This window comes from Nelusetta ayraudi, unplaced genomic scaffold (assembly GCF_046127955.1).
Source record: "Nelusetta ayraudi isolate G7.1 ecotype Tasmania unplaced genomic scaffold, CSIRO-AGI_Nayr_v1 ptg000070l, whole genome shotgun sequence".
Lineage (NCBI taxonomy): Eukaryota > Metazoa > Chordata > Actinopteri > Tetraodontiformes > Monacanthidae > Nelusetta > Nelusetta ayraudi.
Genome location: NW_027466120.1, coordinates 8,540,505 through 8,559,452, shown reverse-complemented (window position 1 = coordinate 8,559,452; position 18,948 = coordinate 8,540,505). Strand labels below are relative to the sequence as shown.

Here is an 18,948-nt window from a genome sequence, read left to right as displayed (position 1 = left end):
ATTTCATTTCATCATGCATGCATTTAACTGTCGGACTGCTGTTGACCTGCGGTTTCTTCTACCAACAGCTGAACCTGAACAACCGTCCTCTGTCCCAGATGTTGAAGTCCTCAGCGCCAGCTGCAATTGTAGAGCAGGACCCACTGGAGTACTACGACCAGCTGACTGCACAGATAGAAGTACAACTACTACTGCTATTACTGCTGATAACAACAACAACAATAAGAATAATGTTTGTTTAAGCCACTGAGCAAAGACATTGCTTTAGATATTACAAAATACAAAAAAAAGGGAAAAATATAAAATAAAATATAATGAATGAATATATGAAATATAATGAATAATATAAAAACATATTGGGATTTTGACCAACTTGAAACTTCCTGCTTTGATGAAGAAGGTTTTTAATTGATTTTGAATGACAGAATCCAAGTTTGATTCATTGAATGCAGAGAATTCTATAAGATTCTGATTGGTTCACTTGCTATTTATTCATGAGTGTAATATACCTGCGGTAGCATATACCATACCTATGTGTATATGTGTGTAGTATTGTGTGTTTGCGTGTGTAATATTACTGATGATAGTCACAAAACAGTGTCTCTCTGCGTGTGTTTGTGAAGATTGTCCGCGACGACCGCAGCATGGAGCAGATCGTCTTTCCCGTTCATCCCATCTGCGAGTTCCTGACGGAGGAGTCAAAGACGCGATTGTTCAATTACACCGAGCAAGACGAGCAGGGGTCAAAGGTCACACACTTCTTCGAACAAACCTCCTTCCTGCACGGCGAGATGGAGTGGCAAAAGAAGCTGAGGAGTGAGAAACACACGGCAGCAAAGAAGCACGAGACGATATTGAGCACTTTCATTTTGTAGCACGAGGTTCACTTTAGGATCCCACAGTGGTGTCACAGTGGAGTCTGTTGGCCGTGTGTTGCAGGTATGCCAGTGCTCTACTGGTTCTCCAGAAGGATGTCTTTGTGGGGAACCATTTCCTTTAACCTGGCCGTCTTCATCAACCTCATCATCGCCTTCTTCTATCCTTACAACTCCGGACAAGGTGCTTACGATTCAAAGTTTTCAGGGTTTCTCTTCAGTTCCAAACTGGTGAATAATTAGTTATGATTAGTAGGAACTGACTCACACCAAATGACAAGGCATTCTTTGTTCTGTTATATTATGATTTGAATTTATATTTTTGCTTGTTTCAATGTTGGTAGAATAAAGCCGTTCATCATTATTATTATCAAAATCAATCCAAAAAAAGAAAAAACCCAGATATTCTGTGAAGGGATCGGCCAAAGTAGCGGAAGTAACTTTGTGTCTCTGCTCCTTCTCTCTTCCCTGCCCTCTCAGCGGGAGCCATCGACGACTCCATGTTGCTGATGATGTTCTGGATCCTCACTGGTCTCTCCGTGCTGGGCTTGTTTTCTCAACGCTACGGTCTTCAGCCTCTCACCTTTGCCCTCATCATCAGGTCAATCTACCACTTTGGCATCGGCAACACACTCATACTGCTGGGATCACTGAACGTAAGTTGCCCCACGTTGCTCCTTGATCGCCTGGGTTAGCGTCAGCAATGGTAATAAACTGCGACCTTAACCCGACGGTCATAATTTGAAATGTTAAGTGTTTGTATTAAACATTCATTGCCTGACGAAGTAAACAGTATGAGCAGAATATATGTTTTTAGTAACAAAAAAAATAATTAAAAATTAAATTGTATGATTATTATAAATTATAAAATGACTGCCATTGACTCAATCTGCAGCTCATCAATAAAGTGGTGTTTGTGGTGAGTTTCGTGGGAAACAACGGCACCTTCATCATGGGCTACAAGGCCATGGTGATGGATGTGGAGTTCCTCTACCACCTGGCCTATGTCCTCACCTCCACACTGGGGCTCTTTGTTCACGAGCTCTTCTACAGCATCCTGGTAAGACACACACCCACCCCCCCACACACACACACACACACAGACAGACACTTACTCACCTTGGCCCTCTCTCTGCCAGCTGTTTGATCTGATCTACCGTGAAGAGACTCTGTTCAATGTGATAAAGAGCGTCACCCGGAACGGTCGCTCCATCCTGCTGACAGCTCTGCTCGCGCTCATCCTCGTCTACCTCTTCTCCATCGTGGGCTTCCTGTGCCTGAAGGAGGACTTCATCATGGAGGTGGACCGACTGCCGCAGATTGCAGAAGGTAACCCAAGTGTTTGGTTCGTGCTGCCAGAGGAGCGGTGGTTGTTTTAAAGGTTCAACGAAGCTTTAATGTCAGTTCTTCAATATGTGCGAGACAGAAGGAGCATTGACATGACGTTGCTCTACAGCCAATGGTGCTAAGGGGAAAAATGCAGTGTAAAAGTTCAAAAAAGTATAAAAGTGAAAGGTGTAAAGTGTAATATTTGGCCTGATTTATATTTTCTATTTTTTATATAGAAAAAAAATATTTATTTTCTATTTTGACTAATTTTTTATATATAAGCTTTTACCAATATAAAAAATGGTATAAAAAAAAATTGAAAAAAAAAATCAATTTTTTTCTATATAAAAAAGTAAGTCTGACGATGTAACGTCACTGCACCTGTGTGTGTGTGTGTGTGTGTGTGTGTGTGTGTGTGTGTGTGTGTGTGTGTGTGTGTGTGTGTGTGTGTGTGTTTGCTCGCTCAGGTCCACAGCAGACTGAAGCCTCTCAGGACTTCCTGAACTCGTGTGCTTCAGATGAAGTCAGCTGCACCGCCGAGGCCGAGGCCTCAGAGTCTGGCGGCGGCGGCGAGGAAGGTGAGAAAGAGGGGAGAACCTCTGAACCTCTGGACCCTAACTGGACTGGATGGGATGCCAAGTCTCACTAAACACAACACATCACTCTCTTTCAGATGAGGACAACGTTGAGCGAGCGTGCGACACCCTCCTGATGTGCATCGTCACGGTGCTGAATCACGGCCTGAGGAACGGAGGAGGAGTGGGAGATGTTCTCCGAAAACCTTCCAAAAATGTAAAAAAAAAAAAAATCTTCAAATTCTGAATTTTGTCAGAGAACCCTCGTTGCTATTTTGTGGACGTATGTGTTGTGTTGCATTATGTCTTAATAAGATCTAACAAGTCGGGTGTGTTCTTGTCCAATGACTAGTCTGCACATTCAGAGTCTGTTGGATATAAATTTCAAGTTTTTCTTTACATTTGACTGCAGAACTTTGTCTAACACTCGTGCAAAATAAGAACTGATAAAATGTTTGTATTTAAAATATATAAGATATATATCCTATATCACTTGTCGAGTTGATTTACTGCATGTTCACTACCGTTCAAAAGTTTGGGGCTCACTGACTCATTTCTGCATTGAACTCCATTGTGAGCCGTTCTGAATGATGAGACCGGTCTTGAATGCTCTGTGATCGTGAGCGAAAACCAGGTGTGCAAACTAAAGGTGGGTTGTTTTAAAGAGCCTAAAATATATCAACCGTGCTGCTCGCTTGGACTTTTCTCGCAATTTTAATTTCATTTCATTCATATCACTCTTGTTGTTCATTCTCCAAAATCACAGTCAATGAGACATTCCAGGCAACAAGTGTCAAAGCCATCTCATAATGTGTTCAGCACATTCTGACTGGTTTTCCTGCACGAGTGATGTAATGAGTCAGTGAGCCCAAACTGGACTGGATTGGATTGAATGCTCATGTACACGTGAATCTCCACCAGTTGTGCAGTCCGTCATTTCGACTCTGTCGTGTCCGTACCGCACGCAGGAGCCGCTCTTCCCCGCCCGCGTCATTTACGACCTGCTGTTTTACTTCATCGTCATCATCATCGTCCTGAACCTCATCTTTGGCGTGATCATCGACACCTTCGCCGACCTGCGTAGCGAGAAGCAAAAGAAGGAGGAGATCCTGAAGACCACCTGCTTCATCTGCGGTGAGTAGCTGAGCCCTTGGAGCCAGCAGGGGGCAGCGGGGTGGCAGCGGGACCTCTCTCTGACTCTGGCGTGGTGCAGGTCTGGAGAGGGACAAGTTCGACAACAAGACGGTGTCCTTCGAGGAGCACATCAAGCTGGAGCACAACATCTGGAACTACCTGTACTTCATCGTGCTGGTGCGCGAGAAGAACAAGACGGACTACACGGGGCCTGAGAGCTACGTGGCTCACATGATCAAGGTGAGCGTGGCGCTCCGTATGGATTCCTGTAGGATCCCATGTGACTGACTGCAACAGGGGATCCTTGTCGGGATTCTCTCTGAATTCATGGCGCTGTTGAAGCAGCCCATTCAGCAAAGGAAGGACTGTTTTCTAAAGGGTGAAATGTAAGACGATTCTATTCAGTTGACCTCAAGAGGGCCCAGTAGTGTTTGCGCATTGTCACATAATTTCTGCTGCTTGACCTCAGAGAATCAGGATTTAGTTATAATGGTTTAACTAATGCTCCACACACTGGTGAAAGACAATGACACAACGATGCTTTTTGAGTGAACTATCCCTTAATTCTCAAACCATCCACACCTGAAAAATGGGCGGCTGCTCTCTCACCTTGCCAGTATTCCATATAGGCCGGTAGTACTATTGCCTTGCAGCCACTGCCCTCTGGGAGGCGCTACAGTTTAATCCAAACTGTTGTTAATATTCTGAACTCTGGACACTGACCAGGGTTAAGCCTGGCCAGTGTGTTTGTCCATGTTTGCGTTTCAATGTTGGAACCTGCACCAGCTGCACTGACAACAAATTCCACCAGCTTGTCCGTGTGTTCATGAAAGACTCAACCAATCAATCATTCAACACTGACCCTTCCCAGGCGCCACCTGCCACTGATTGGCTCATCAGTCTTCTTCATGCCTGAACTGAACCAAACTAACCTCTAGCAAAGGCAACCAACACAATTCGAGGCAGTGTAGGGTGGGTCAGGCCCTCACCATCCTATGAAAGAAAATCGGACCACTTGACCTGCAGACACATGCTGAACGATCCACATCGGAGGGGATTTAGAAGTGGGTTTATGCAATGCAAAAATAAAAGTCTATGAGAAATGGGTTGGTGTTCACTGTGCATGAGCCCTGCACTGCACCGGTGCTCCTGCTCACACATGAAGCTGCTTCTGTCTGCTTCAGAACAACAACCTGGACTGGTTCCCCAGGATGCAGGCCATGTCTCTGGTCGTCACCGACGGCGACGGCGAGCAGAACGAGATGCGGATGTTGCAGGACAAACTGGAGGTGACGATGAAGGTGGTGATCACTCTGACGGCGCAGCTCAACGAGCTGAAGGAGCAGGTATGGACACAGTGTCGGTGGGTCAGGCTTCCTTAGAAATATGGCGGCACAAGACGGCAGCTAACTGGGAGCGCTACCCTTGGTCTTTGTATAATGTTATATTCATATAGACGAACTGATCTATGGGTAGGAAATTCAAAAGGCTTATATTGTACTGTGATTATACACTTTTATTAATTTTTTAATGGCTAGTTTGTTGAGCTTTTACCACTATAAAAGTCATAAATCAAGCCAAATAATGCGCACTGAACCTTTAAAGAAAAAGGGGCAGGGCACAAACAACAGGATCAGCTGCTACTAAAGCGAAACAGGAAAATGTCTCAGTCAGCGACGGCTGCTGTGTGAGGCGTGAACGTCGGCAGAGACGAAAAACAGGACATATCACCTCGATCAGATGAGACACTTCGTTGATGGAAACTGACCACTGAAAAGCCAAAGAGCCCCTCTGGGTTGAACTCAGCGTGTCGACTGTCTGTTGTGTCCCTGCAGATGACGGAGCAGAGGAAGAGGAGGCAGAGGATGGGCTTCGTCGACGTTCAGGCAGGAGCGAGCGCTGCGCTGCCCCCTAGCGCGGCTGGAGGAAACCACCAGATGTACAAGTCGTAGATGAAAGAGCTTGAGAGCAGCTTCCACCAGGATCCATCAGCAGCGAGGTCGAGCAGGGACAGTCAGAGTCCACGTCATCACTGTAGAGATGTAGAAAGACTCAAGTCTCAGTCTAGATTTAAACCAGTGTGTCTCTTTCTCTCACACACACACACACACACTCTCACACACACACACACACACACACACATACACACACACACATTGTCTGTCTGACTGACTGACTGACTGATTCATCAGTTTTGTGACATCAGAGTTCTGCCTCGTGAGTTTGTGTTTGCCGTGTGAGTGCTAAACCCAGATTTGGGGTAGAAACTTGTCAACTAAAACACTTGTGAGATCCGTCCCTCCTCCCTGGACCTGACAGGATTCTGGTTCTGGTCTCAAGTCTCAAGAGACCCAATTTCTGAACAGAAACAGAAAGCCAGCAGAGATGCATCGTGTGAGGGAGAGTTCAGGTGGTGAAGGGATGGTTGAGACTTGGACTCTGAGGTCGGCCAAGACAACTTGAGTTTCAAGAACGCTCCCAATAAATTGTTCCGAAGAGTTTTATATGTATTTAAACGTTAAGAAAATGTAATGCTTGCTTTCTGTCCAAAGTTTTAGGGAATTTTATGGTTTTAAATGTAATTATTTGACGTGCACACTGAGTACTGACACTGGATTGTATTTGAAAACAATGTGTAATAGACGCCTACACGAGTGTGTGGTTTATTTTAATCTTACTGCCGAGTTGTTTTTTTTATCTCAAGTTTGAAAAAAAAAGTTATTTAATTTGTCACGACTTTGACGTTTCACTTTTTTTGCGGTTGATATTTGTGAAATATTGTGAACAGAACCTGCCTTTGAAATGTCATGTTGTTTTGCAGAGATGTAATTTATTAGCTGTAGACCTTTAACTGATTCAAACAAGACAAGAGAAAAAAAAAGTCACCGACAGCATCGTGTGATTCCTCGAGTGGCCTCGGAAACTTTCTTTAGTTTTACAGCACAAACGCAACAGCTTTGTGTCGCAGGGGAAAAGGGGATGGAACATGAGTCAGCAGAAAAATCACTGCACACCACTTGGTGACGATCATCATCATTGTGCTGAGTCGCTTTAAACAAATATTTTGTTTTCACACTTCTGTGTTTTTCATTTTCAAATGTCAATCTATGTTAAATATTTATGGCAATCACCCTTTTATAGTGCGTTAGTAACAGTTAACAAAGTACATTATCCCTACATCTGTGTTGCCATAGCAGCAAGAAAAGAATAGTTGTTTCTTTCACTATAATAATGTGGATATTAATAATTCTGGAGAAATGGCCACCTGCTTCCTCCAGCTGATAAAAATGTTGCTGGTCATCTCATTATAATCATTGTATCTTCTGCAATGGTATATGTTGGTGAGAAATGAATAGTATTGACAAAAACAAGTCAGAGTAACAACCCAATGGTGTGTGTGTGTGTGTGTGTGTGTGTGTGTGTGTGTGTGTGTGTGTGTGTGTGTGTGTGTGTGTGTGTGTGTGTGTGTGTGTGTGTGTGTGTGTGTGTGTGGTAGTTCAGTGACAGTTACATGTAACTGAAGTTGCTAATGAGCTGCTTGTGTACTGGATTATCTAATCCCTGGCCTACATGTAGAGGTGGCAATCTGATTGGCCCCTGAACCTGACACTATTACAACTGCACACATGCTGAGGTCTATTCATAGTGTGTAGTGTTGTTACATTGTCAGTCATCCAGAGTGTGACTGACCACATGTTACGGAACTGTACGTGTGATCTATACATGCATCGACTCCCATCTTTCCTTTGGAACAGGTGTGTGTGTGTGTGTGTGTGTGTGTGTGTGTGTGTGTGTGTGTGTGTGTGTGTGTGTGTGTGTGTGTGTGTGTGTGTGTGTGTGTGTGTGTGTGTGTGTGTGTGTGGAATTGCAGGATTTTGGGGCTTTGCAGTGGAGCCTTGCTAGAATGCAGCTCCAGCTGTTCTTGGTCAGAGACCAGCAGCTGCTAGCTAAATCAGTGGAAGGCAAACGCCTTTTCTTTGAAAGTGACCTTTATAGAACTACCTTGAGTTTTTACATACGTGCACTGCAAGTCGCACATCAATCCTATTTTTTAAAAAAAAAAACACTAGGGGGCGACCTGCAAACGGACCTGCCTACTGCAGTCACTGTCAGTGTTTTTGCTGGTTACGTTGCACAAACTCTATATTTCTAGCGTCTTATCTTCCTTTGTAGGCGACTCATGATATTGGCATAAGTTGTTAACAATCAGTAGGTGTGTCATGCAGATGCAAAGTCATTTAGTCATGCTCATGAACCCTACGGTGGCCGGGAAGTTCAAAACACAACCGCAAAAGAGAAAACAACCACAAATCAGAACACACAACGCATTAACCAAAACGGAAGGGATACCTTTGTCCCCCGGAAACTAAACGTGCTCTCCCGTCTACGCTGGAATTTGTATCCCCTGGCCGTTGATTAATAGAAAGCCGCACTAAAGTGCATTTTATTTTAAGTGCATGATATGAGACCTTTAATCAACGACGCCATGCTACGGACAAATTAGACGTTTATCAATAATGTTTTTATTCCGCTGTCCCCTACGTGGTGTCGAAGCTTATATTAGGCTATTTTATATTTGGCACATCACCAAACTCGCCTCATATTTGGATTTTGTAAAGAGGCCATGAAAAGTGTTTTCAAGGGAGAAGTAGGACCTGGAAGGTAAATGGATGAACCTACAGTGTCACATTTAGCTGTACCAATCAAATTTGTCACTGACTCACTTTGTTCTAGGGCAGCACCACCTGGAAAAGTGTTTTGTGTGCTTTTCCTTCCTCCTCTTTGTCTTCAGGGATTTTCACAAGCAGCTCTTGCGTCCTGGTTTTAACACAGCTACAGTGAACTGGTCTGTTTGCGGAACTCTTTGGCTGGAAAGATGCTTTCTTTTTGAGTTTGGCAAGTTGGATGAGAAAGAAATGTGAACAATCCAGCTGCTGTGCAAGGATGGCCATGATGGAAGCTTCTTCTGTCAGTCAATACTTGTCACTGCACGACAAAGTATGACAACATATTAAGTTCCAGGGTCATGATTTATGATACACCAGACCACTATTCAGTTTTTCTAAAGCCTCTTTGGATGGTGAAGCCTGGTATTATTTGTGAACCAATGACTAATTTCTGAACCGTATTCAGAATCAGAAAACAGAAGCACCCAGTGTGTTCTCTGGACGGCAATCCATGACACTGATCCATGTTGGTGAAAACAGAGGATCAGCCATGTGTGTGTTTGTGATGTGAGTGACAGCAGAGGGAATGAAGGGACTAGCTCAGGGTTTCCCTGGCGTCTCTCTGCTGCTCAGCTAAAATAAGTTTGTGGCATCTGCGCATTGTTCTGAGACTGTGTGTGTGTGTGTGTTTGCGCGCACGCGCACGTGCATGCGTACGCATGGCTGACACAACAGGTGTAAGTCTGGCTCATATGCAGAGGGTTTATTTAGTATTATCTCAGCATTAGCGCTGTTTGCACTATTTAACACGTTACAGAACAATGCAAAGAGCATCACCTCATCGTTCAGGATGAGTTGTTGCTGAATACAACACACTACTTGTGGAACAGCAATAACAGGTTTCCAGGATGCACTTCTTGGCTCCCACTCTCCAAGGTGCTGCTGGTTCTGTGGTTCTGTGGTTCTGCATGTGTCGGCAGTCTGAGCGTCTTCACAATCGCTGCATCCATTTTCTACCAGCACTTATCCGGCACTCTGGGTCGCAGCAGTGCTGGAGTCAATCCCGGCTGACTTGGGCCGAAGATTTCGCCAACAGAGACAAACATCGATCCATTGAGTTTGTTCTGGATTTATGGTCTCTCTTTTTAAGCAGACACAAGCTTTTTCCTACTTTTGACATTTTAAAGGTAGGAGAAATCTTGTGTCTGATTAAAGAGAGATGTAGGTCAGTCTATGGGTCAGTCAAACCGACCCATAGACCAACTGACCAACATCCTGTTGAAATCAGTCTGCTAGTTCCAGCCACAGGACTGACAACTGGTCTTCTACAGACCTGATGCATCGCTACAGCTGTCAACTCCTGCTAATTTGCAGTTTTTGAATGCTCACAATGCATCTGGAATTTTGCAAGATTTTGAACTTCATCAAGAAGTGTTCATGTACAGTATTTGAAAGTAACCAGAAGAGAAAGGGGATTTAAGACTCATTGATGAAGCAGTTAGTCACACTTTTTTTTTTTTTTCGCAAGTGCTTAAAGAAAAGTCTCTAAACTTACACTTTCACAACAATTGAACTGGGGTGAATCAAAATTCCATAAATCAAATGTGAAGCTGCTTGTGCTGTGAATGCAGTCTGACCTTGGCTGACGGAGCTACAGGGCGCAACAAGTTAGAGCGAGAGCAGCTGTTGTGTCCTCATTGTTCCTCCGTATTCACTGTAAGCCCTGATTCTCTTCAGCTGCCCCAAGTCAGCCGCATTCAGTGTCCAAGCAGTGTCAAGAAATACAGTATTATTGTCAAGACGGCTTCTGACATCCACCAGGCCTTCTGGAGATTTACCACCACAGCTGACGTTGCCCAAGATCCTTTTCATTCTGATTCCCTACACTTTTTTCCCCCGCACAAATACACGAAACCCATGACAAAGCAGCTTAGAATGTCATTGCCAAAGCTGAGTGATAGACTGTGTTGCTGGATCTTGCATCATAGGGAGAGAAAATGTTTCAGATCAGACGTTCATCAGAAAACAAGCCAGACACTCACGGCTTGTACTGACACTGACACATTCCCATATTCACAGTGACTGACCAGTTTACTGCCAACCGATGATGTCTTCAATCAGCAGTTTGTGCACGAAAGAAGAAAGTGAGGTGTAAACAGCGTGAAACTCAGCTGGCGGTCTGCATCGATACACTGGAAGCCGTATCGGCTGAGATGGACCAAGGTGACCACAGCTGGAGAGTTGGACCCCAACTCTTCAACTCTTCACCCGTGTGTTGATCGCAAATCACAATTGTCTGACTTGGTGGATGCTTCTGATGATACACAGACAGGCTGTTTCCCCCGATGTATAATGGGACAGATTACTGGCAGTGTACAAACAATCAAAGACTCACAATTTTGCTCATACATCCAAAGGCAAAAAATTTAACCTCAAAGCTGTTTCTCCTTTTGTAAGGTCCTACAGGTGATCCAGAACTCCCCAATCTGATGGAGTGGGTGAGACATGGTAACAAGAGGAGAGAACGATGCATGGATGGATGGTAAAGGGACAATGGCAAGAGGAAAGGCGGGGGCAGCTTCCATATTTGGAAGGCAGATCCAGCCGGTGACACGGGATCAGATGTGGGTTTTGTTCTTGCCACAGCAGACCATCTATGTCTGTCCAACAAGAGCAGCCTGACAAATCAGCTTCGGTGGAGGTGCTGACACGCCCTGCTGACATTCACTGGGAGGTTATAAATTAAAGTGATGCTCTGCGAGATAATTCACGTCTCTCCACATTGGCCCCTGACGCTGCAAACAAACCAGATTCTGGAAAAGGAGCTGCAAACTCGAGAAGACTGACCAAGCAAGGTGAGTCGTCTCACACTGGTGAGGCTTCTTGACGTTTCTAGTAGCACGAGCAGCCTGCTGTAATTCATCCAGACCTTCTGATCCTGGACAGTTTGACAGGTCTTGGTTGTCATCGCCACATCACAAATCAAACAGAGACTGAAATATTTTTGCTCTAAATCATTTAATCACATCTTCATTGTGTTGAATAACTAAGAGCTTGAAATAACTCCTGCTAACCCATACAGGGTGAGTGATGATGATGCCTCAGGATGGTGGGAAATACCTACGGTCCCTGCCGTTGATTTTTAAGATTTATATGAGTATGAGTGAGGATGTGATGTATGAGTCGATGTCGCCCTCAGAAACATTTCCATTTTGGGACTCGTGCATTCGCCGCTGCTGTTATCCTGCCAATTATCAGATAGGCGGAGGTTCATCTTCCTCTTCTGTGTGAAGACAGCTCTATATTTACAGTCCAGCTATTTGCTTTGGAGGTCGCAGCAGCGTTTCAAGCGGCAGCTGTAAGCTTGGCCTGAAATCCCGACGAATGGCTGAGCTAAGCTGGGTTTTTGTAAAAGATAGCTGCCACTTTGTCGACGTCATGGTTCAGTTTGGTCCGGCTTGAGTTCTCGGAAGCACCACTCTCTGGTAGGACCGTGACGAAGCAGTTAATAGCTGTAATATGCACACATGAGTACACATGAAGTGAATGAGTCACACGCTGGACATTCATGTGCTTGCAGTGACATATTCTCACAATGTCACTCAACATTTCCCTTGCTTGTTGAGTGGGTTTGGCTGTTGCATACGGTGAGGGAGGGGGCGGAGCCAGAGAGTCTCTGTCTTTTGGTTTAGATTTTCACTTTCCACATCTTACAATTGTGCCTCCAAATTTGACACATACAAAAGAAAACTGCAAATTCCAATAAAATCAAAAGGAATCAACCAAAGGACTTTTTCCCCACTAACGTCTTTAGAATTGTAAAATATAACAATGATGCAATTGAAATGTTTTCTTGTGCTCAGATGTCTCGGTTCCTGGATGTGAAGGACTTTGGAGAAGCTTCTCGCTACCTTCGGCTCACCAACTTGGAACACTTGGCTGCGAAGGCTGAGGCTTTTGACGGTACACACACACACACACACACACACACGCACACACACAGTGTGTGGGTAATGCTTCAAATTCAGTCAGTTACCAATAAGACTGTGCGCCTCCTCTCAGGAACTAAGCGAGTGTGGATGCCTGATGACGCTGAAGCCTACGTGGAGGTGGAGGTCAGAGAGCTGAATGGAGACAAGACCACCGTTGAAACCAAAGATGGACGGGTGGGACCCCCAATCGTCATCCATTGTGTTGTCATTGTCATCATGTGATCGTATTCAGATGTGTTTGAGCATTAGCAAGACTTATGTGATTTATATCCAGGACCTTAAGATCTCCTGGGTTTTACATGACGCTGTCTGTGACAGAGATGGCGTGTGTGTGTGTGTGTGTGTGTGTGTGTGTTTAGTTTCTCATTGTGAAAGAAGGCGAGCTGCAGCCAATGAACCCCCCAAAGTTCGACATGATCGAGGACATGGCCATGCTGACCCACCTGAACGAAGCCTCGGTCCTCTTCAACCTGAGGAGACGATACAGCATGTGGATGATCTATGTCAGTGTCTCCGTCACTCAACTCTATGAAGACAACGTACGAGTAACATTAGAATAATGCTCTTTCCATGCGTGTGTGTGTCAGACCTATTCGGGTCTGTTCTGTGTGACAGTCAACCCGTACAAGTGGCTGCCGGTGTACTCGGCCGAGGTGGTCAGTGTCTACAAAGGCAGGCGTCGTGCAGACACACCTCCTCACATCTACTCCATAGCTGACAACGCTTACACGGACCTGCTACAGAGTGAGTCATCTGTCCGACCCATTGGCTGTATGTAACGATGGAAGAAGTCAACGAGACGTCACCCAATGTTCTCGCCAAAGCCTGAAGCCGAGAGGTTGATTTGGACCGTCTCTGCCAGCTGGAATCTCCGAGGTCGTTTTTAAACTGGAGGATTCCAGTTTGTATATGTGGGCGGTACCTATGGTGAGCACTGGGATTGCAGCACGAGTGCAGCGTGTGCAACATCTCCCACCCACACACTGATAAACCGACTACATTTGGCTACGTTCACAACTTTATAGCCAGAATGGGGGCAAAATCAGGGTCTATTCAATGATATTTATTTAGACTGACCAAAAGATTTATTCACTTTGCTTCCAGTTTGTAAATGTATGAATTTTGTGCTGCTTTTCGTATTGACGGCAAGTCATTTTAGCCCTTTTGCAACCATTTTTTGGCTGCTCCTGCTGGCCAAAGAGATGAAATGCAGTTTTTTGGCACTTCTGCGGTTGGTCTCCTTTCTGAAATCAGAAGTTCCACCCATCTTTATATACAGTCAATGGTCTGACCCTCCAAACAAGCAAAAACTTCAGTGGCATACATCTCTTCTCTTCTCCATAGATCGTGAAAACCAGTCAATGCTGATCACGTAAGTGAACATCTGGGTTGTGCTTTAAAGTCAGTTGATGCAAGACCTCTACACATGCAAAGCATTGCTGATCAGGTTTAATGTGGCTTCCTTCATACGGAAGCCCTTCTTTATTTGAAACATATTACCTGCACTGTCAGAGGGCATAGGGTGAACAACAATGACAAAGTAAAAAAAAAAAAAACACAACCTTCCATCTTAATGGCTGTTTACTTTCATGAGTGCTTCAGTTATTATGGGATATTGCTGTTGCAACTCCAGTAGTCTGGCACCAGGCAGCGCTGCTCTCATGGCTGGTGCTGCTGCACAGCCCTGACAGAACACAATGCCAACTTAACATGTGCACTTTATCACTATTATTAGTCAGTAATGTTTTCTAGAATTTTTATTTATTTATTTATTTATTTATTTATTTTTAGAATTTTTAATTATTATCTATTTAGGAATGTGTTTCTGGTGGCTGGTGGTGCATGTCTCCTACGGGGGATTAATAAAGTATCTATCTATCTTATCTATCCATTTATTATCTATCTATCCATCTATTATCCATCTATCTATCCATCTATTATCTATCTATTATCTATATATCCATCTATTATATAGATTATATATACCTCATTCAGCAGGTGTGTGTGTGTGTGTGTGTGTGTGTGTGTGTGTGTGTGTGTGTGTTAGTGGAGAGTCAGGTGCTGGGAAGACAGTCAACACCAAGAGGGTCATTCAGTACTTTGCTATAGTTGCTGCCTTGGGAGAACCAACAAAGAAAGGGGTGAGTTGAAACGCTGTCATCGCCAGTATGTTGCTGTAGTGGCACAAGTTCCATCAAGTTGTTCCACAACGTTGTTGTCCCTCTCTGTCTGTTTGTTTTTTTGTTTGTTTATATTTTTGGGGGATTCAGGGCTCTTTGGAGGACCAGATCATCGAAGCCAATCCAGCCATGGAGGCGTTCGGCAACGCCAAAACCATCCGCAACGACAACTCGTCTCGCTTCGTGAGTGCAAAAGGGGGCTGGTGAGCTTGGAAGCGTCTACGCCGGCGACGCGGTGGCGCGTCATGTGGTCGTGTGTGTGTGTGTGTGTGTTACAGGGGAAGTTCATCAGAATCCACTTTGGCACGAGTGGGAAGCTGGCATCGGCTGACATCGAGATCTGTGAGTCGCACAATGCCATCGATTTTGATGTTGTGGTTGCGGTTGTTTTGCAATATTTCCCACTTGTCGTTTTTTTTTTCTTGCGAATCGTTTTCAAGACTTTTGGTATAAAATCTTTGTTTCTGGAAAATATGATTCTTGTAGAAATATTTGTCTCTTCTCTTGAATGTAATGACACAAAACTTTGCCACTTGAGAAACAATATTGCCTTATTTCAGATGATACAATATCACCTTTGTTTTAAACTTTTTGTCACAACATATTTTCTGTCATCATGTCCTGGAAATATGTTTTTTATCAAACCAGATCTTTTGGAAAAGTCCAGAGTTGTATTTCAGCAGCCAGAAGAGAGAAGCTACCACATCTACTACCAGATTATGTCCAATCACAAACCTGAATTACGAGGTAGTCCCACCGACTGGCATGCCAATAAATGAATTTAATGATATACATATAAAAGCATTGTAATCAGCAAGGTCAGCATGTTGATGTGGTTTTTATCTCTTATTTTTCTCAGAAATGTCTTTGTGGAGATATGATATAATATTTTTAACTTCAGATATCATTCTGATTTATGTCACACTTTTGTTCTGCTATAATAATGAACTTCAATGAGGTTTTAAAACATACAGTACAATATAAATATATATGTATATATATATATATATATATATATATATATTTTTTTTTTTTTTTTTTTTTTTTTTTTTTTCTAATATATATATAATTTATTAAATACTGTTATCAAATTAAACAATTTCCAATGAAAGTCAAGTGATGTAGGATTTTGGTAGGAATGAACTTTATTGACACTTTTCTGAGATACATGAAACTCGATTGTGCCACATGACTGAAAAGAACCTGAGTTCAGTGTCTCAGCAGCTGAGCTCCACTCTTAGCCGGCTGTTGAGTGTCAGGCTTCTACTAAAGCCTCTCCCTGTCACGCAGACATGCTGCTGGTGACCAGCAACCCGTACGACTACCACTTCTGCTCCCAAGGTGTGACCACAGTGGAGAGCATCAACGATGGGGAGGAGCTGAAACTTACCGACGTAAGAAAAACATAAAACATCAAGCAACCTAAAATACGCCCTGTGCTTGGGAAAACAAACAAACGTGAAAACCTGTCTATATATTCAGCATGCCATGGACACTCTGGGCTTCACTCCGGAGGAGAAGTACGGCTGCTATAAGATAGTGGGAGCCATCATGCACTTTGGCAACATGAGGTTCAAGAAGAAGCAGAGAGAGGAGCAGGCCGAGGCCAACGGCACAGAGAGTAAGATCAAAGCTGCTGCTCTTTTCCCTCTCCTGAGCTGCCAGTGAACTACGGTGGCCTGCACACACAAACCTGCATACCTCGTCCACTTCTTTCTTTGTTGGTTTATTTGAGGATGCGAGTGTTCACTCTTAATACTAACTAGGAGCAAGACCCTCACTGTGTACATTCTTAAATATAAATAAGAACCGTATGGTTGGGGAAACCAAATGACTTTTATTGTACTGAGAGTATACACTTATGGGCAGTATTTTAAGCTTCAGCCAGTATAGAAATCCTAAATCAGGCCACATTTTACACACTGCATCTTTTTATTTAGAGTTACATCATAAAATCTGGGAAAACAAACCAAGAGCCATACTAACTATAATGTCTGTCTGTGTGTGCGTGTGTGTGTGTGTGTGTGTGTGTGTGTGTGTGTGTGTGTTCAGGTGTGGACAAGGCTGCGTATCTGATGGGCATCAGTTCTGCTGACCTGCTCAAAGGCCTGCTTCACCCTCGTGTCAAAGTGGGAAATGAGTTCATTGTTAAGGGACAGACAGTCGAACAGGTAACTTACTTACTATGACTTATTATCCAACCAACACACAAACAGCCATCAGGCAGTAAAGTCACTTCATTTGCCACTTCATCAGTCAATGGGACAGTCCGCCAATCTGTTTGATCATTGTTAGAGGTTTCTCTCATAATTATACAACACATTGTCATCTTCTTAATATAATGGTGTCATTTTTTTTTTTAACTTTTTTGTCACGATCTTGATTTTTTTTTGTCTGTGTGTTTTCTGATAAACTTAAAAAAAAAACATGACAAACAATTGTTTTTAGAATGTATTAGTGATAGTGATAAAAAACAATGAATGGTAGACCTTGACTGTGTGTGTGTGTGTGTGTCCAGGTTAATTATGCAGTAGCAGCCCTGGCTAAAGCCACGTATGACCGGATGTTTAAATGGCTGGTGGGTCGCATCAACTCCTCGCTGTCCACCTCACTGCCTCGTCAGTACTTCATCGGCGTTCTCGACATTGCTGGCTTCGAGATCTTTGAGGTGAAGCACTGACCTCCATCAGTAGCAGTGGAGCAGCTTTCCACAGGTTGCTGGCCATTTCACACAACGCAACCAACGTCGTCGTCCGTCTCTCGTTGCAGTTCAACAACTTTGAGCAGCTGTGTATCAACTTCACCAATGAGAAGTTGCAGCAGTATTTCAACCATCACATGTTCATCCTGGAGCAGGAGGAGTACAAAACAGAGGGGATTGAATGGACCTTCATCGACTTTGGTTTGGATTTGCAGGCCTGCATTGACCTGATCGAGAAGGTGAGCGTGCTATTTGTTCACTATTCAGGTGTCAGCAGTCACCTTGGCACTCCTCTCTTTGACTTTTAGTGGCTTCCTTTCAGCCTATGGGTATTCTATCCATCATGGAAGAGGAGTGTATGTTTCCCAAGTCCACGGACCACAGCTTTAAAGCCAAACTCTACGACAACCACCTGGGAAAGTCGCAGAATTTCCAGCGGCCCAGGCCAGACAAGAAACGCAAATACGAGACGCACTTTGAAGTGGTGCATTACGCCGGAGTGGTCAGCTTCTTTTGGATTCCTGCATTACATTATTAAGATGCTTAAACATAAAAACATTTCAGTGTCACTTTGGTATAAGTTTAGTACAACCTATCATGGCCAACAGCAGAGCCAACGACTTGTACTGTGAAGGTGTTTTTTTTTCAGTCCTGTTACTTTAAAGACCCAGTGAAGGCAGATAATAAGTCCGAACAGAATCAGTCAAGTCGTATTTGGGATTTAAGGAGCCAAGCTGTAAAGCATGTGGCTGTAAATCTTAATATTTTCATATGGTTTGTTGCTTGTTACAATCAAACCATAACAAGGTAATATACATTTGAGCCGACAATCTCTTCAATCTCTCATCCTACAAATGCCAAGAAAAGAAATACACATTGAATAAAAGAGGACTTTGAGTAACAGTTATTTCAGATATTCCAACGTATCAAAAACTAAATAGAGATCTTGTTCTTTCATTGTAGGTGCCGTACAATATTACTGGCTGGCTGGATAAGAACCGAGACCCTCTGAACGAGACAGTGGTGGTTCTGTTTCAGAAATCCTCCAATAAACTCATTGCGTCGCTCTTTGAGAACTACATCAGTTCTGAAATGGGTGCTTTTGCCAACAGTGACTATTTATAACACCAAGAAATAAACCAACAATGCAAGGATGACAGTAAAATCACTGTTATTGTTTTGTTTTCCAGCTGCTGATCCAAAGTCTGAAACCAAAATGAGAAAGAGGAAAGCAGCTTCGTTCCAGACAGTCTCACAGCTGCACAAGGTGAGCAGCACTGGACGACTTGGACTGGTTGCGAGAGACATCCATCAACGTGGCCATAATGATAAGATTTTATCACTAAAAGTTGTGTTTGCATGTGCAAATCCAGGAGAACCTGAACAAGCTGATGGCCAACCTGCGCAGCACTCAACCACACTTTGTTCGCTGTATCATCCCGAATGAGGCCAAGAGTCCAGGTTCTGCAGACTCACACAGCTCAGCTGTTTAGAG

General features: G+C 43.8%; 2 protein-coding genes across 6 annotated transcripts in view; both read left to right on the top strand.

Annotated features, from left to right (window-relative positions):
• itpr3 (inositol 1,4,5-trisphosphate receptor, type 3) overlaps positions 1 to 6,798 on the top strand; it is a 40,702-nt gene extending 33,904 nt beyond the window's left edge. For 3 of the 4 annotated variants that reach the window (XM_076042172.1, XM_076042174.1, XM_076042170.1), the window contains 12 exons: positions 69 to 179; positions 624 to 816; positions 940 to 1,059; positions 1,356 to 1,531; positions 1,771 to 1,935; positions 2,015 to 2,204; positions 2,672 to 2,782; positions 2,878 to 2,996; positions 3,748 to 3,913; positions 3,993 to 4,153; positions 5,098 to 5,259; positions 5,749 to 6,798. In XM_076042172.1, coding sequence (XP_075898287.1) covers positions 69 to 179; positions 624 to 816; positions 940 to 1,059; positions 1,356 to 1,531; positions 1,771 to 1,935; positions 2,015 to 2,204; positions 2,672 to 2,782; positions 2,878 to 2,996; positions 3,748 to 3,913; positions 3,993 to 4,153; positions 5,098 to 5,259; positions 5,749 to 5,865 — 1,791 coding nt within the window. In that variant the 3' untranslated portion in view covers positions 5,866 to 6,798. Of the gene's footprint in view, positions 1 to 68; positions 180 to 623; positions 817 to 939; positions 1,061 to 1,355; positions 1,532 to 1,770; positions 1,936 to 2,014; positions 2,205 to 2,671; positions 2,783 to 2,877; positions 2,997 to 3,747; positions 3,914 to 3,992; positions 4,154 to 5,097; positions 5,260 to 5,748 lie in introns of all 4 variants that reach the window. The other variant, XM_076042173.1, reaches the window with a different exon arrangement.
• Positions 6,799 to 8,530: 1,732 nt separating this feature from the next.
• LOC142898609 (myosin-7-like) overlaps positions 8,531 to 18,948 on the top strand; it is a 32,237-nt gene continuing 21,819 nt past the window's right edge. The window contains exons 1-20 of one of the 2 annotated variants that reach the window (XR_012928619.1): positions 8,531 to 8,575; positions 11,038 to 11,435; positions 12,444 to 12,543; positions 12,643 to 12,746; positions 12,932 to 13,075; positions 13,160 to 13,316; positions 13,917 to 13,944; positions 14,620 to 14,713; positions 14,843 to 14,935; positions 15,031 to 15,094; positions 15,401 to 15,499; positions 16,043 to 16,146; positions 16,235 to 16,373; positions 16,805 to 16,923; positions 17,271 to 17,420; positions 17,522 to 17,692; positions 17,776 to 17,955; positions 18,417 to 18,549; positions 18,644 to 18,720; positions 18,827 to 18,914. Coding sequence is in view for 1 of the 2 variants with exons in the window: in XM_076041631.1 (XP_075897746.1) it covers positions 12,444 to 12,543; positions 12,643 to 12,746; positions 12,932 to 13,075; positions 13,160 to 13,316; positions 13,917 to 13,944; positions 14,620 to 14,713; positions 14,843 to 14,935; positions 15,031 to 15,094; positions 15,401 to 15,499; positions 16,043 to 16,146; positions 16,235 to 16,373; positions 16,805 to 16,923; positions 17,271 to 17,420; positions 17,522 to 17,692; positions 17,776 to 17,955; positions 18,417 to 18,549; positions 18,644 to 18,720; positions 18,827 to 18,914 (2,044 nt within the window). In the remaining variant the exon portion in view is untranslated. Of the gene's footprint in view, positions 8,576 to 10,940; positions 11,436 to 12,443; positions 12,544 to 12,642; positions 12,747 to 12,931; positions 13,076 to 13,159; positions 13,317 to 13,916; positions 13,945 to 14,619; positions 14,714 to 14,842; positions 14,936 to 15,030; positions 15,095 to 15,400; positions 15,500 to 16,042; positions 16,147 to 16,234; positions 16,374 to 16,804; positions 16,924 to 17,270; positions 17,421 to 17,521; positions 17,693 to 17,775; positions 17,956 to 18,416; positions 18,550 to 18,643; positions 18,721 to 18,826; positions 18,915 to 18,948 lie in introns of those variants that run through there. The other variant, XM_076041631.1, reaches the window with a different exon arrangement.